Source organism: Erpetoichthys calabaricus, chromosome 4 (assembly GCF_900747795.2).
Source record: "Erpetoichthys calabaricus chromosome 4, fErpCal1.3, whole genome shotgun sequence".
Lineage (NCBI taxonomy): Eukaryota > Metazoa > Chordata > Cladistia > Polypteriformes > Polypteridae > Erpetoichthys > Erpetoichthys calabaricus.
In genome coordinates, this window is record NC_041397.2 from 290,905,677 (window position 1) to 290,922,911 (window position 17,235).

The following is a 17,235-nucleotide window of genomic DNA, read 5'->3' on the forward strand; positions in this document are numbered from 1 at the left end:
AGAAGCGATATCCACAATCTCTGATAGAGGTGTGTCCTAACTATCCATCTTTTATCCCATAGCCCCCATGAAATAATATGCTGTGCATATCTGGGTGGTAACCCATGCAACAGTTAAACAAATGGCTGTGCCCGTATGAAGACACATGCATACATGAGTGTATGAAATTGTAAAAATGAAAGGGGGAAAAAGTTGCAAAGATTCATAACCAGGAAACATCAGCTTAATTCCTTGAACTCAAAAATCCTGTAAAATAACAAAAATCCCAGGATTAGCTGCATAAAAGAGGAAAGAATAAATTAGGTGCCAATATAACACATACCAATTAGCTCAATTTGCCAGAAAGGGATACCAATGAAGTTCTAGACATATTTCTAGGGCAATTAAAGCAAACTGCATACACTGAAAGTAAAGGGTGTAAATACTTCTGTGAAAAAGATCTGTTCTTGATTTTTAATATATTTGCAAATCTCTCTGAAAACATGTTTTCACTTTGTCATTATGGGTTATTGAGTGCAGATTGATAGGCTAAAATAGCAAATGTACTCAATTAATATTAAATCTGCAATACAAAGAAGTGGTCTGAATACTTTCTGAATCCACTGTACAGTATATACAGTATCTACATAAAGCTTGATGCTCATATTTTGTTTTGCAAGTTTTGAACTCAAAATATTTGAACAAAACCCTTTATATTCTCTGTTGTAAAAGGCAGGATCTCAAAAATTACTGTTGAACTCTGGTTTAGCAGCAACTACTACATACACAATCTTCTATATTTAAAATATTTTTGGCGCTAGCTGTAGAAGTTAAGTCCACTTGAATGCATTTCAGTAGCAACTGAATTAAAGACTTGTTTAACCACATCAAACGCCCAAATTCTGTCCAGTAACCTTAAAAATAAATAGCTGTCTGAAATCAATACTAAAACAAGTACATTCAAATATTATACTCCGTGAATACCAAGATAATTCCGGATATTTTCATTTACTCAATGATTCAAAAGCTGCTTTTCTAAAAACAGACAGTCAGAGCAGATGTATCAGAAAATTGTTTTGTTAGCTTGGTGACATTTGCTGTGTGAAATGTATGTTTACAAATGTGTATAGAGACTTAAGCTGGTTAATAATTAAAAGATAAGTACAATTTAATTTTTTTTTTAAATTTTATATTATTTAATTTCTGATGTCACAAAACCATGCTTTAATTTTCCCCTGATTTTTCTTCCTTTTGTAAATTTCCCCCAGCTTTAAAACAAACTATGTAAAATCAATCTCTCATACTAAAAATTCTCATGCTGAGCTTTGTACAAACTTACCTCAGGTAATGACACGATTGGCTCAAAGTGAATTTCATCATTAGCTGAAGTCTCTTCATCATCACTGACCTCCTCATCCTCTTCATTTCTGTTTATGTTAGAACTTCCAAAGACAGAGGCTCCCGCATTTGCCCATGAAAAGTTGGGATCTGATAAGGGTGACAAGAATAAAAAGTAAGGCACAACAAACTCAAAATGTCAACAATAGTCAGAAGAATACAAAAAACAAAACTAACGCAAAATCCATTCACAAGTTGACTATTTTCAAAACACAGAATTAGGACTTGAACAAGTATACACTTTGCCAGTTTCAACAAAATGCACATATTTTCTGCACATATTCCAAAGCTAATTGTTTATTTTTTTTTTTTTTAATTGAAAAGGTACACACATAAATTACCATGCATCACCAAAGGAAGAGAAAAAAAATAAAAACGGAGTAAATGGTGTGCCACTGTTAGCATACTATTAAAAATAAATTCAATTCTTATAACAAAAATAAATGAAACTTGAGATAAAATTGCACTCAAATATATGCCGTGTTCAAAGAGTGAACTTGCACATTCAGAAAACAAACCCAATTGAGGTAAACAGTGATGCTAAAGAAAGACCGGCTCAATTTTATATCCAAGTAGTATTTGATTGACATAGCCTACACAAAGATGGCAAAGAGAGGAAGTTTGAAGAATTCTGGTCTAATGCATTAGGATCATGGCTATTCCTATTGTGATGGCCAACCTCACAGCCTTAGTTGCCATGCCACATACTGACCTTTGTCTCTTTACATAGCATGTACCCATCATCATATTTTGGCAAAAATGGAAAATGAGTATACTTATTTTGTTTGCAGTTTGTGAACTGAAAAATGGCGGTACATGTCCAGTTTATGTGGAAGAAGAAAGTATTTCTGAAGTAATGATTCATCAGGAAATTAAAAAATCCCAGCAATCAGAAAATTAACCTTTAAATATAATAAGAATGTAATTGTAGTTATAAAATTAGGTAACTTTTCCAACAGGTCAAGCAAAACTTTTGAGTAATATGCAGTCCAAGTAATTAAATTTTTGCTTTAACATTAACAAGAGTTATTGCCAGCTGTTTTTTGGCAAAGAGCTAGGATGAGTAAGCTGCATCTAGCAAGCTTAAAAGAGGCCATAAGAGATTAAAAAAATAAATAAATAAAAAAATTTCTTAAGCTGCATTTTGTTTGTCAGGGTCACTGGATCTTATTCATGCCAAGAACTGCTCCAATGACCATTAAAGAGCTTCATTCTGAGTCCAGGTATCAGAGAACACCTCACTTATCTGGCTACAAGAACAGCTGGTGGGGAAAAAATACTTCCAACCCTTCACATGCACACACAAAAAAAAAATGAACAACAATATTCAAAACATACAAGTAAACGGATTCCGGTTTTTAGCATTAGAAAAAATTGAAGGTCACCTTGTACTCCAAAAGCAAAGTCACTTGCATTTTTGGCCAAGTCCGCAAATGAAAACCCACAAGTAGCTGCAGACCCGATTATGAATGTGCTTCCTGCAAGGAGGGAGGAGAAAAACATTAACATGTTGAAAACTTAGCAGTTTCATTTGTTCACATAAAGCGCATATCTATGTACACTGGGTACTGAGGCATTTAATGTATACATCAAAACTGCTTTACCAGTCTACTACCATTAGTATATTATTGTATGCTGTGGTCTGAAATGAGAGTAAAACCAGCTCATACGATGTAAAAAAAAATGGCCTAAACTGGTCAGGAAGATCAACAGTATTTTATGACTCACTCTGGACTCAATGGAGACAGTGACAGAAATTAACGTAACCACATGGTTTTATCCAGCCCAACTCATCATGAGACACTGTCCTGGAGCACTTCTAGACACTGGTCCATTAAACCAGAGTGCTCCAAGGTCTTACTGAGAATCAACAGCCATGAGGCATTTACATTTACTTATTTGGCTGACGCCTTTAATCCAAAGCGACTTATTTATGATACAATTGGTTACATTATAATTTTAACTAAACTCCATTTAGGATCCAAATTTTGCTTCGTTAGCTACTCAGGGTCATAGTCAAAGCCTGACTATTGCTTTTGTGTCCAATTTAGCACCTTCAGTAAACCCCTTTTTGTTAGGCACTTCAAAACACTTCATTTACCACATCTCTCCAAATGATGATACCCTGCTAAAGGAACCAGTTTTAACAGAAGAAAATAAATCTGCTTTAAAATTTATTTACAAAAAAGAATGCTCCCAGTCCAGATGGTATACCGCTAGATGTACAGTACTGTGCAAAAGTTTTAGGCCGGTGTGAAAAAAATGCTGTTACCAAAGAATGCTTTCAGAAATATAAATAATGATTGTTTGTTATCAATTTACAAAATGCAAAGTGCGCGAACAAAAAAAAAAAAATCTAAATCAAATCAATATTTGGTGTTACTACCTTTTGCCTTCAAACCAGCATCAATTCTTATAGGTACACTTGCACAAAGTCAGGGATTTTGTAGGATTATAGTCCGGTGTATGATCAACCAATTATACCAATGTCACACGTAGGTTGAAACACAGTCATTAACTGAAACAGAAACAGCTGTGTAGGAGGCTTAAAACTGGGTGAGGAACAGCCAAACTCTGCTACCAAGGTGAGGTTGTGGAAGACAGTTTCATGTCATGGCAAGACTGAGCACAGCAACAAGACACAAGGTAGTTATACTGCATCAGCAAGGTCTCTCCCAGACAAAGATTTCAAAGCAGACAGGGGTTTCAAGATGTGCTGTTCAAGCTCTTTTGAAGAAGCACAAAGAAACGGGTAACGTTGAGGATTGTAGACGCAGTGGTCGGCCAAGGAAACTTAGTGCAGCAGATGAAAGACACATCAAGCTTATTACCCTTTAAAATCGGAAGATGTCCAGCAGTGCCATCAGCTCAGAACTGGCAGAAACCAGTGGGACCCAGGTACACCCATCTACTGTCCGGAGAAGTCTGGCCAGAAGTGGTCTTCATGGAAGAGTTGCAGCCAAAAAGCCATACCTCCGAGATGGAAACAAGGCCAAGCGACTCAAGTATGCACGAAAACATAGGAACTGGGGTGCAGAAAAATGGCAGCAGGTGCTCTGGACTGATGAGTCAAAATTTGAAATATTTGGCTGTAGCAGAAGGCCGTTTGTTCGTCGAAGGGCTGGAGAGCGGTACAATAATGAGTGTCTGCAGGCAACAGTGAAGCATGGTGGAGGTTCCTTGAACGTTTGGGGCTGCATTTCTGCAAATGGTGTTGGAGATTCGGTCAGGATTAATGGTGTTCTCAATGCTGAGAAATACAGGCAGATACTTATCCATCATGCAATACCATCAGGGAGACGTATGATTGGCCCCAAATTTATTCTGCAGCAGGACAATGACCCCAAAAATACAGCCAGTCATTAAGAACCATCCTCCGCATAAAGAAGAACAAGAAGTCCTGGAAGTGATGGTATGGCCCTCCACAGAGCCCTGATCTCAACATCATCGAGTGTGTCTGGTATTACATGAAGAGACAGAAGGATGTGATGAAGCCCACATCCACAGAAGACCTGTGGTTAGTTCTCCAAGATGTTTGGAACAACCTACCAGCCGAGTTCCTTCAAAAACTGTGTGCAAGTGTACCTAGAAGAATTTATGCTGTTTTGAAGGCAAAGGGTGGTCACACCAAATATTGATTTGATTTAGATTTCTCTTTTGTTCATTCACTGCATTTTGTTGATTGATGAAAATAAATGATTAACACTTCCATTTTTGAAAGCATTCTTTGTTTACAGCATTTTTTCTACACCTGCCTAAAACTTTTGCACAGTACTGTATTATTTAGTATTCTGGCAACAAGTATCCAAGGTTAATTTTCTAAATGATTAACGTGACTCACTCCAATGTTAATAGATTGTAATAAAATCTCCTCCATTGTATCACTCCCTCAAGATTCCACAATTTGCTCTACTTGCTGTCCCTTAGGTGTTAGCGAAGATTCTAGCTCTCCGGCTCAAATCTGTGATGAAACCAATTCACACTGGCAAAATAGGTTTTGTGGCATCTTGTTACGGAGCTCACAGCATGTGTTGGCTTTTTCACATTTTAAAAATGGTGCCTTTGCTCTCAGTGCTTTTCTTATTTGATGCAGAAAAGGCTTTTAAATGGATGGATTGTAACTGATTTCGGACAGTTGAGAGAGTGACATGTATGGATAAATATTGGTAAAATCCAATTAAATCAGTTTATGATTGTGCTCGGTGTGCTAGACAGGGATGTCAGTTATCGCCACTGCTTTTTATTATTTAAATCTATGTGGATTTGATACCTTCACACCTATTTTGGCTCATAATACAGCCATAAGGTATCCTTATATACTAATGACATTCTCAATATGTGCTAATTTGTAGACTAGCTCAGACCTAAAAATCCTTATCAGGCTTTAAAATTACATGGAGAAAATCCACATTGCCACCTTTAAAGTGTGCTTGTCAATCTTTAATTTTTCCCTTCCTTTATTCCCGTTGACTCTTAAATATTTACAGATTACCATTACAACCTTAATTAAATAATACTGGAAAGTCAAAATTCCACTTCTTGATCAATATGGTAATACAACCAAGGTTGTCCTGGAATAACCTCACTCTTTCCCCTTTTAGTTTTGTTTGGCAAGCATTGAAATGAACATTCCCTCTTGTTTGAAAACTGTTTGTCAATGCTTCACCCACCTCCTTCATTTTGGCATTGGATCATGTCTGACATGAGTTCTTTTCTGTTGAGTGCTAAAACACCAGCTTCCAAACACTCCATTTTGATTCAAGCCAGGATTCTTCCTGATTTTTATCTATCACTGGGCATGTTTTACGTATGTCCAGTCTGCCTATGGTTAAATCTTTCACTTTCCCCACTATTCTGGCTACTTACAGAAAAAGCTCCTCTTTATAATTTACAGCAGTTATTACTTACTTGGTTTAAAAACAAAAAAGAGCAGATGAATAGAGTCCTCTTACAAATTATGCTGTGTCTCTCTGGCGCGGGGTAGAAAGACACCTTGGTTCTATTCTGCACTGGCTGCTCCTTACAGAACAATTTTAAAATAACTGAGAACAATGGTGGGTAAACCATCTTCTATCCAAATTAGGATTCAAGAGGTATCTAAAAACTGATTTGTTTGACAGAACTGGGCTTGCCTCTTTCTATTTTTTTTTGTAAAGAAACATTAAAATTCCTTCTTACTTTTTACACATTAGAGCTACTCTCAGGACATGTGGAGATGATTATTTTTTTTGCCCCCATTCCCAACCATTTGTAAGACGACTATGTTTTTTCTTCATCCCTCTTCAGCAAACATACTTTCTCTTTTGTTTACCAACCTTCATGATTCCATCATTATATCTGTCCCAGTCACTCAGATGTGGATAATTGACCTGTTCCTATCAATTTTATTGTGCTGGAACAGAATTTTGAAAAACATCAAAAATTCCTCTAGAAATTTTAATTATCAACACATCCAAAGTTATTCATAGATTTATCACTGTTCTAAAAAAATGTTTCCTGATGGGTTCAGCTTCCGACTCAATCTGTTATCAGTGTTCCTTTAATGGGCGGAGCACTATTTCCACATGTACCAGGAACATCGCATTATTGCAGTTCTCTGGGCCTCAATTACACCATCTCTTATTCTCCTCCATTCCATCTCTATCCCTTGCTCACCTAGCATTCTACTTCTTATGCCTTTTTACTCCCCCACCCCATCAATAGCATTTTATAGCAATAGTACAGAAAAATCTGATGTTACTTTAACTGGATGTTCTCTTTTTATAACCTTGTTCTTTTTTAGAACTCTCAGCAGTGATGGATCAATGGTGTACTGGGGCTCAAACTACTAGCGAATGCTGAGACACGGTTTCCATGATTAAGTCATGGATGACAGCAAATGTACGATCCAACTTAATTTGTGAACCTCTGGGCTTTGTAAGTGACCTACATGCTTTATTAATTTAAATTTTACTCTAGTTTTTTTTCCCCTTGTATAGCTCTGGGGAGGGATAGGCTCTAGTGGGTTACTACTATATTTTATATGACAATGTTATTTGCTTTCTTCTTTTCTTTGAAAGCTAATTAAAAAATAATAAAATATAGGCAAGATTACTTAGGTCTTCTTATCCCCTTGAACACGTTTATCAATTAAACATTTCAATTTACAAGTTACATTAATTTATTGCATACCTTGCATTGTAGAATCTGCCTCATTTTCTTTCTTGGTAGATAAATCTATTGGCTTGTTGTCACTAGAACTAAGCAGCTTTTCCTGCAGTCCTTCAGTCTTAAAGGAAGCTGAAAGTGGTTCATGACTTATAGCATGACTTAAGTCACTTCTGCTTGAGATTTGAGTGACTGAAGAGCACAGTTCCTAAAACATAAGATGAAAAATTACCATGTTATGCCATTTTATTGATCTTATGAGGAATAGGAGGACTATTTACTAGCCAAACAAGCATAAAGTACTAAACAAATGATGCTCATTTATAAAATTTCTTACAATATTAAAAATATTCTGTAGGACTCCAAATGGTATCTTTTGACCCCAAGTGGTATGCCAATACTTAAAACAGAAAACCTCCTGTCAATCATAGGCACATACATGCACACACTCATATTCACTCACTACCAGTTTGCCATTGGTCCTGAGGCTGCAAGAGTAAACCTATGTACACATGTTCAGAATGTGCAAACTCCAAATGGACATTGATGGAGCATAGAATTCGAACCCAGGATGCTGCATTTGTTAAGGCAGGAGAACTAAATACAGTGTAACTGTAACGTAAACTGTTATTTCACATGATGCGGTCTATTATAATGGGCTAATTTGGAATTACACTTATGCCCACTCCTAAATAAAGTGAATAACAAATCAAAGGTTACAGAAAGTAAATCCCAAATTTCTGGAATTTGAAGAATGTTAGTAAATTACTTTACTAGGTCATCAGCGAAGGAAATTTAAAAGTCAACATTGTACTTTTCACTTAAATACTTTAGTCATTAATGGGCCACATGCCATGCCTAAATGATGTGTTAAGCAGGAAAATTAGAGGTTGAGAAGAGATTTATTGATTGGTATCAATCTTTACTAACACTGATCAGGTTGTTATGGTTAACATTTATACTTTTCTAAAACTACATTTCACTCATATTTTTGCAATAATGCAGTTATGACCCAAGATGACGTAAAGCTATACAGTAATCCCTCGCTATATCGCGCTTCAACTTTCGCGGCTTTACTCTATCGCGGATTTTATATGTAAGCATATTTAAATATATATCGCTGATTTTTTGCTGGTTCGCGGATTTCTGCAGACAATGGGTCTTAATTTCTGGTACATGCTTCCTCATTTGGTTTGTCCAGTTGATTTCATACAAGGGACACTATTGGCAGATAGCTGAGAAGCTACCCAACCAGAGCGCGTATTACGTATTAAATAAAACTCCCCAAATATATTGTGAGCACGGGGGTTGTTCGCACCCCTAGAGGATACGGCCACTCCTCAAAAAACGCTGAAAGATTACCTTCACATTGCTCCCTTCCTTGCTGGGCTTACATGTGGCTGCTTTGTCAAGCGATATACTTCCCGCACGGTGCTTCGCATACTTAAAAGCTCGAACGGCACGTATTGATTTTTGATTGATTGTTTTTCTCTGTCTCTCTCACTCTCTGACATTCTCTGCTCCTGACGGAGGGGGTGTGAGCAGAGGGGCTGTTCGCACAATGGCCTAGAGCAGGGGTGTCAAACTCAAATAATGAGTGGGCCAAAATTTAAAACTGAACAAAGCCGCGGGCCAAGGTTGAAAAAAATTACCTTTTAATAGGCACCCAAACAAGTTTTGCGTTGAAAATTGAACAAGCAAGGCTTATATAACTTTATAATGACATGCAAACCCGAGTTTCATGTTTAAATATAAAAATTGAATGCCTCTTTTCTATTTGCAGCCTTCTGAGGTAAATATCAAAATAAACTTTTTTCCACAGGCTAATAAATACATTTGAAAACAAAATAACAATAATGAATGAATCAAACATTCAAGCCTTGAAGTAGCAAGAGAAGAGTGCATGAATAAAATGTTTTTGCTCAGTTTGCTACACTGATTTGCTTTAACACTGAATATGGAACAAGCCATGCTTATAGCTTAACTTAACTTAATAGTGCAAAATCAACTGTCAAAGAACAAACGAAGAAACATCAATGGCATATTAAATAACATTTAAATAAAAAATGAATGCCTCTTTTCAATTTGCTAAATATCAACATTAACTTTTTCCACTGGCTAATACATAAATCAATCATTCAGGCCTTTTTACTGTTCAGTTTGCGACACACTGATCTAACATGGTGTGTTCAAGCCAGACACCTGGCATCTTTTCTTGGATGCTAGTTCATCAGTGTCGGGGCTAAGGCTTTGAGCTGAGGCAACCTTCATTATCGAACGAAGGTGTTCATCAGTGAGACGTGCCCTGTGAGATGTTTTCGTCATCTTCATTGAGGAGAAAAGTTGCTCACATAGGTAAGTGCTGCCGAACATGGAGAGCAATTGAGCAGCTTGGGTGCGGAGCTGAGGCATTGTGTCAGGGATGTGTTGTGGAAACTGTGCGGCGCCAACAGCATCATACTTTGACTTCAGCGTGTCATCACACTGGAGTTCAATCAGCTCCATTTGAATGTTAGTTGGTGCTTTTTCCACATCGACTGCGAAGGGATTACTAAGCAGTTCAAATCTCCATTTCTGACCATCAAAGTCGCCAAATCGTCGGTTAAACTCAGCGCCGAGTACACTGAGTTTTTCAGCAAACTGTGCGCACATGGCGGTAGAGATCTGCGTATTTATGGTTTGGCAACAGGGGAAATGGCCAAGGTTTCCTTGCAGCAGCTGATTCTCCCACAGGCAGAGTTTAGCTTTAAAAGCTTTCACTGACGAGTACATCTCGGTGATGATGCGGCCCCGCCCCTGTAGCTGCAGGTTCAGCGCATCAAGATGGCTTGCGATGTCAGACAGAAAGGCCAGCTCACACATAAACTTTTGCTCCTGGAGTTCTGCTGTGTCCTTCCCTTTGCTTTGCAGAAACTGACATATTTCTTCACGCAGCTCGAAAAATCTGTTCAGTACTTTTCCGCGGCTTAACCATCTCACCTCTGTGTGATACGGCACGTCTGTGTGTTCCGAACCAAACTCTTCCAGAAAAGACTTAAACTCGCGGTGATTCAGACCTTTGGCTCTTATAAAGTTAACAACTTGTGTTACTGTGGTCATAACATGTTCCATCTTTAGGGCTTTAGCACACAGTGACTCTTGATGTATAATGCAGTGATAAACCGATAGCTCACCTGCACAGTTCTCTTCCCGCATCTTTTCACGCATCCTGCCCACCAGACCATTCTTTTTACCACTCATCGCTGGCGCACCATCAGTGGTTAATCCCACGAGTTTATCCCACGGCAGGTTTATTTCAGTTACACATTTGCAAACCTCCTCAAAAATGTCCGTCCCTGTGGTTGTGCCATGCATGGATTTAAATCCCAAAAGCTCCTCCGTAACACACATTTTTGAGTCGACACCGCGGATGAAGACTGACAGCTGCGCAGTATCAGACGCGTCAGTGCTCTCGTCCACAGCGAGGGAAAAAGAAACAAAATCTTTCCCCTTTTCCATCAGCTGGTCATGCAGATTGGTGGCAAGATCACATATGCGCTCCGCTATTGTGTTCCTGCTCAGGCTTACGTTTGAAAAGGCCTGTTTTTTCTCTGGGCACACTTGGTCACAAACTTTCAGCATTATCTTTTTAATAAATTCTCCCTCATTAACCCCTTCACCGCCCTCTGCCGGATATATCCGGCACCGCTGTTTTAATGCTAACGCCATACTGCCGGAATTATCCGGCACATTTGCCTGTGGTTATATGAATGCCTGGCAAGTAGTATAACTGACGGTTTGGCGTGGGTATTATTACTACGTTGTATTTCGACAAGTCTGTGGTTGTTTTGGCCGGTCATGTGACGTGATTCGCATGTAACAGCTGTGAATATGGCGAAACGTAAACTGACTTCAAGTGAGGCTTTGCAGGCGATTTTGGACAGTTCTGATCATGATTGTAGCAGTTCTGAAGAAGATTTTAGTGACAGTGATGAGCAGCAACGTGCGCTGCATGATATTGTGAATGAAGACGCATCGGATGACGGCGCTGAGTGGGTGTATCCCCAGCATCTCAGCTGGGCTGCTGCCCGTGGTGAACTACCTTTTCTGCATTCGTTTGAGGGAACGTGTGGCTTTATTGTTGATGTAAACAATTACACTGCTGAGCAGTTTTATGAGCTGTTTGTGTCACCTGATTTGATTAGACATTTTGTTCATCAGACAAATCTGTATGCAGCACAGTTTATTGAGAAAAATCCCAATTTACCTCCACATTCCCGTGTTCGTGCTTGGTTTGACACTGATGAAAACGAAATGAAAAAATTCATTGGGATTTTGATGTTGATGGGAATAATCAGAAAACCAGATATTGAGATGTACTGGTCTACAGATCCTATGTATGCAACACCTATTTTTGCAGCTGTCATGACACGTAACCGATTCTCTTTGCTGCTGAAATTCTTTCATTTGAATGACAACAGAAACGAGCCAGATAAGAAAGATCCAAACCGCGACCACTTGTTCAAGCTACGTCCTTTGATTGATCATTTATTTGAAGCATTTCAGTTGCCCTACATGCCAGGACCGTCAGTTGCAGTTGATGAAAGTTTATTGTTGTGGAAGGGCCGCTTACAGTTTCGACAGTATCTACCATTGAAAAGGGCACGGTTTGGTATCAAGATGTTTTGCTTAGCTGAGAATTCAGGTTACATTTATAGATTTCGTGTATACACTGGCAACTTGCACAACATTTAGTGGTCAATACTGCTTGAATAAATGTAAAAAATGTAAAAAAAATGTAAAAAAGTAAAAAAACAAAAATTGTTCAGATTTCGCCTGGCTTGGGGAATATTTAGGGAGTTGGCGGTTAAAGGGTTAAAGGATCGGGTTGATTTGGCGATTTCTTCTGCCACGATATAACTCGCCTTTACAGCAGCCTCGTTTTGTGCTGTGGCTTTTTTGAACATATTTTGTTGTGAAACCAACCCTCTCTTCATCTCCTCTACTTTCTGGCTCCTTTGAGTCGTGTCCAGGTCCTTGTACATGTCCTGATGTTTCGTTTCATAGTGTCGCCTAAGGTTGTACTCCTTAGGTACCGACACGTTGGCTCCACAAACGAGACAAACAGGTCTGTCTTTCAGATACGTAAACATATATTCTGTCTCCCACCTGTCCCGAAAAGTTCTGTTTTCTCCCTTCCTTTTCGTCATTTTTGGTAGGGGTAAAACAGTGACACCTAGAGTTGTAGTATTGGGCCGCAGCACGTCTGGAAAGAACGCTGCTTGCTAGAAATCTACTGACACAAAGCTGGCGCGCCAAAACAACCGCAGAGCATTATGGGATTTGTAGTATTCGCAGTGAATGCGGTGTTACAGCAACACCGCCGCTGTATAATACCGGTGGGCCAGCTCTAATGTTAATTTGATATTGCCCCACGGGCCAAATGAAATTACACGGCGGGCCAAATTTGGCCCGCGGGCCAGAGTTTGACACCTGTGGCCTAGAGGATACAGACGCTCTTCTAAAAAATGCTGAAAGACTACCTTCACATTGCTCTCTTCCTTGCAGCTGCTCTGTCCGGCGGTGCTTCGCATACTTAAAAGCCAAACAGCCCTATTGATTTTTGATTGTTTGCTTTTTTTTTTCTCTCTCTGACATTATCTGCTCCTGACACGCACTCCTTTGAAGAGGAAGATATGTTTGCATTCTTTAATTGTGAGATGGAACGGTCATCTCTGTCTTGTCATGGAGCACAGTTTAAACTTTTGAAAAAGAGGCAAATGTTGGTTTGCAGTGTTTAAATAAAGTTCCTGTCTCTTTACAACCTCCTGTGTTTCTGTGCAAATCTGTGACCCAAGCATGAGAATATAAAAATAACCATATAAACATATGGTTTCTACTTCACGGATTTTCACCTTTCGCGGGGGGTTCTGGAACGCAACCCCCGCGATCGAGGAGGGATTACTGTAATCAAAAGTGGTATTCCCAAAGCTATATTTTTTAGCTACATAAATGCAAGCAGATGTGTCCATTATTCATAAAAGAATGCAGTGTTGCCTATTAGTACCCTACCATACACTTAATGTTAATGACAGTGTGCAGTACACATTCACAAAGATCAATGATTTAATACAGTACTAAACAGTACAGCAGACATTTCACAAGTATTTCAAAACTTGCACACACATCAGTACTGACCTTTGACTGTTTAACTTTGCTGACTTCCGATTCATAATCTGACTCATCTTTTTCTCCATCAGTATCACTGCTGACTCCACAAAAGAATGTAGGAGGAAGCTGCAGGCTTGTGGCCTTGGCCTTCTCTTCTGGTGTTGGTTTTTTCTCCCAAACAATGACACAATCAGAGTCCTGCTCATTTTCAGAAATTGGTTTGACAGCTTAAAAAAAAACAAAAAAAACAAAACAAACATAGCTGTTTTAATTTCTAAACACTGTAACCATTAGCAGTGTTCATACCAGAGAAGCTAAAGTGTGACATTTAAAAATGGATGTGTAAAACAATCTAATTTTTTCCTCATTTTAACAATTTAAACTTCAGGTTATAAAAGAGGAAGAACTTCTTAATGAAAACCACCTTTGCTATAACAACAAAAATGAAAGTTAACACTTAAAAAAACAAACAAAAAAAACTCTTAGCTTTGCTTTAGCTTCACATCTGCTCTCTCAGAAAGAAATCTGAACTTTGATATCCTTTAAACTTGCAAAGATGCAAACTGTTGCCATCATATTTCAAGGGCATATTTTCTTTCTACTTTTTAATTCTCTTTTGAGTAATGCCAAGCTCTTATTTCTTTTAATAAGTAGAAATGAATTGATGGTGAGACAACAATGAATAGGTCTGAAGCTTTACAGGACACAATAGCTAACCACCCAAAATGGTATTATGAACATTTACTATTTTTATCATTAAGGATAGAAAAAAAATGATTTAGGCAAGTTGAAGTTTTAAAGGAATGCTGCAACCAGTTTGTAAGGGTGCTATGTTATAACTCAGTGCAGGAGAGTCTATAAGTTCTAGCTAGTCAATACACTGGTCAGCTAGTCTAACATGAAAGGGCAATCTAGCAGGATGGAACGTTAGCATCTTCAGTTATTATTATTGAAACAAGAATTGATATGAAGCAGGGCCTGGAGGACTGAGGTGTGCTGGTTGAGAACTGTGGTCACTGAATAAGGAGGGCCACTGTCTACCACTGGTCCAGTCTCTCTCATCCTCTCTCCACCATCTTGGAAAGACCGCTCTCTTGCCAGCCATACTCAGATAGGGTAATTGGCCCTATGGAGATGATGACCTGAAGACAGCTAATCAAAAATGAGCTGACTAGAAAGAAGAAAGTGTAACTAGAAATTTGGACGCAGGTTTAAACTACATACAATCTCATTGCTAGATGTGATTGCCAACACTCATATTTGTACTTCAACATCTTGGGTATACACCTATAATATAGTACACTAGCCAACCTGCAGCGTAGCATACGCCGCATAATTATGTATTGATGGGCGAACACACTTCCTGAACGACACAGTTGTCCAAACAGAAGTGAAAATAAAATTGAGCCCGGTGCATTCTTTAACTGCATTTTCTGCCTTGTAGCGCAGTGGTAGTGTTTCTGGTTAACAGTAAGGAGACCGTGGAAGATTTTGGGTTCGCTTCCTGATTCCTCCCTGTGTGGATAGCGCTTTGAATGAAAAAAGTGAACAGTTGCAAAATCCGTAACGGTGCGTTCAGTAAGTACAATGCACACGCGTTTAATTTGCCAGCCGTCTCTTCAGGTTTGGGCTAATTTTGCAGTGTTACTGCTTGTGCATATTAAATCTTGAAATCCTTCGAGTAACTAATTAACTAACACCCACCCACCCAGCTTGTGTGAAAAAAAATGCGCCGGTTCTTTTATCATTTTGTTGCAGCCTATCAAAGACTTGCTGCCCCCAACTCCTCACCTGAGTCGCTGTCTGTGCACCTCTGAGCCACGTTGTCCTTTGTGGTTTCGGCTGCTTTTCTATATATAATCCACCAAGTCACCCGACCACGGTAGTAGAAGGGGGGTGGGGAGCGTACACAGGGCAGGAACGTATTCAGAGGGAGCGTATAACCCACACTCAGTGGGTATTCCTCGTTTGCGGGGAACAATTCGAGAAAGAGCTATCAATCTGTTAATCCTCTCCGTGTCCGGGCAGGGTGAGGTTTCCCATGTTGAGTCAAATAAAGCAAGATTTGTGTGTGGCGAGTTGTTGTGTTCGAGCATATGAGCAGACACTGTGAATGCCTTGAGAGCGTGGGTGGACGCGTGCCGGATGAATGAGTATCTATATAATATATATCAATATAATGAGTATCTATATATCTTCTTAGATATAGAGAGTGTCTGATAGTTCAACTGATGATACAACTATCATAGTTGTGATGGTTTTACACTCCAGCACATTGCGGTGAATGCTGGTAACTGTCAGGCGGGCAGGCGTATAGAATTGGTGCTCTTAGAGTTGGTGGGCGTGTCTCTCTAGCGGTTTGAGTTCATGGGCGGTGCTCTGTCGTTTGTATCACACGGTCCGATGACTTGGTGGATTATATATGATGATGATTAAATGTTAAAATCCTTCGAGGAACTAATTAACTAAGTAACACCAACCCACCCACACAGCTTGTGTGAAAAAATGCGCCCACACGGTCGGACGACTTGGTGGATTATATATGATGAACATTTGCAAAATCCGTAACGCTGCTTTCAGTAAGTACAATGCACACGCGTTTATATAGTAAAAGGCAAATTATCCACGACAAACAGTTATAAACGCTGCACACCAAGCCGCGGTGTAGTATACGTTGCATAATCACGCCGCTTTTTAAATGTTTTTAAGCAGAGGGAAAAAAATGAACATTTGCAGAATCCGTAACGCTGCTTTCAGCAAGTACAATGCACACGTGTTTAATTTATCGGCCATTTTTTGCCAGCCGTCTTTTCTGGTTTGGGCTGCTTTTGTAGTATTACTGCTTGTGCATATTAAATGTTGAAATCCTTCGAGGAACTAATTAACTAACTAACACCAACCCACCCACACACAGCTTGTGTGAAAAAATGCGCCCGTACTTTCATAATTTTCTTGTAGCCTATTAACTGTTTTAGACGCTGCATTCAGCAATTCACATCCGTGACAAACATGCCTCTTTTTACATGGTCCCTGCATTGGTGGGCGGGAAACGTTTTCCCTGTTCCTGCAGGAACATCTAAGAAGATGCATGTTTGTCGCGGAAACGAATTGCTGCATGTAGCGTGTAAAACAGTTTGCTATGGTGCACGCGGTCGTGCATCGTAAGCGAAAAGTCAACGAGGCTCAGAGGTACATGTGTACTATAGCCCAGATGAAGATAAATGACAGCGTTTTTTCCCAGTCGACGCGTCCGAGTTGGTGGGCGTGGCTCTGCGAGTTGTTGTCGTAATCCAATGGTTTTAGAGTTGGTGGGTGTGGTTCCTTCCTGCGTGCGCCATTGGCGGCTTACTTGTCGGCGGCTTAGTGAATCCACGCCCCTTCCGGTGTGCTTTCCATGGGTGGCTACTTGTTTTCCGGCTTAGTGAATTTTATATTATATATATATATATATATATATATATATATATATATATATATATATATATATATATATAATAATTAAAAGAGCAAGTCTTTCCCTTATTCTTTAGCTTAGTGTAATTGCCTGGTGTTATAAATGTA

The 17,235-nt window shown here is 39.2% G+C and overlaps 1 protein-coding gene across 4 annotated transcripts in view; it reads right to left on the bottom strand.

The window, feature by feature from the left end:
- Window positions 1-17,235, bottom strand: part of ranbp2 (RAN binding protein 2) — a 99,005-nt gene that overhangs the window by 4,611 nt on the left and 77,159 nt on the right. For all 4 annotated transcript variants that reach the window (XM_051927206.1, XM_028800902.2, XM_028800901.2 and 1 more), the window contains 4 exons: window positions 13,702-13,901; window positions 7,549-7,732; window positions 2,763-2,855; window positions 1,319-1,467 (listed from right to left, as the gene is read on the bottom strand). In XM_051927206.1, coding sequence (XP_051783166.1) covers window positions 1,319-1,467; window positions 2,763-2,855; window positions 7,549-7,732; window positions 13,702-13,901 — 626 coding nt within the window. The remainder of the gene's footprint in view (window positions 1-1,318; window positions 1,468-2,762; window positions 2,856-7,548; window positions 7,733-13,701; window positions 13,902-17,235) is intronic.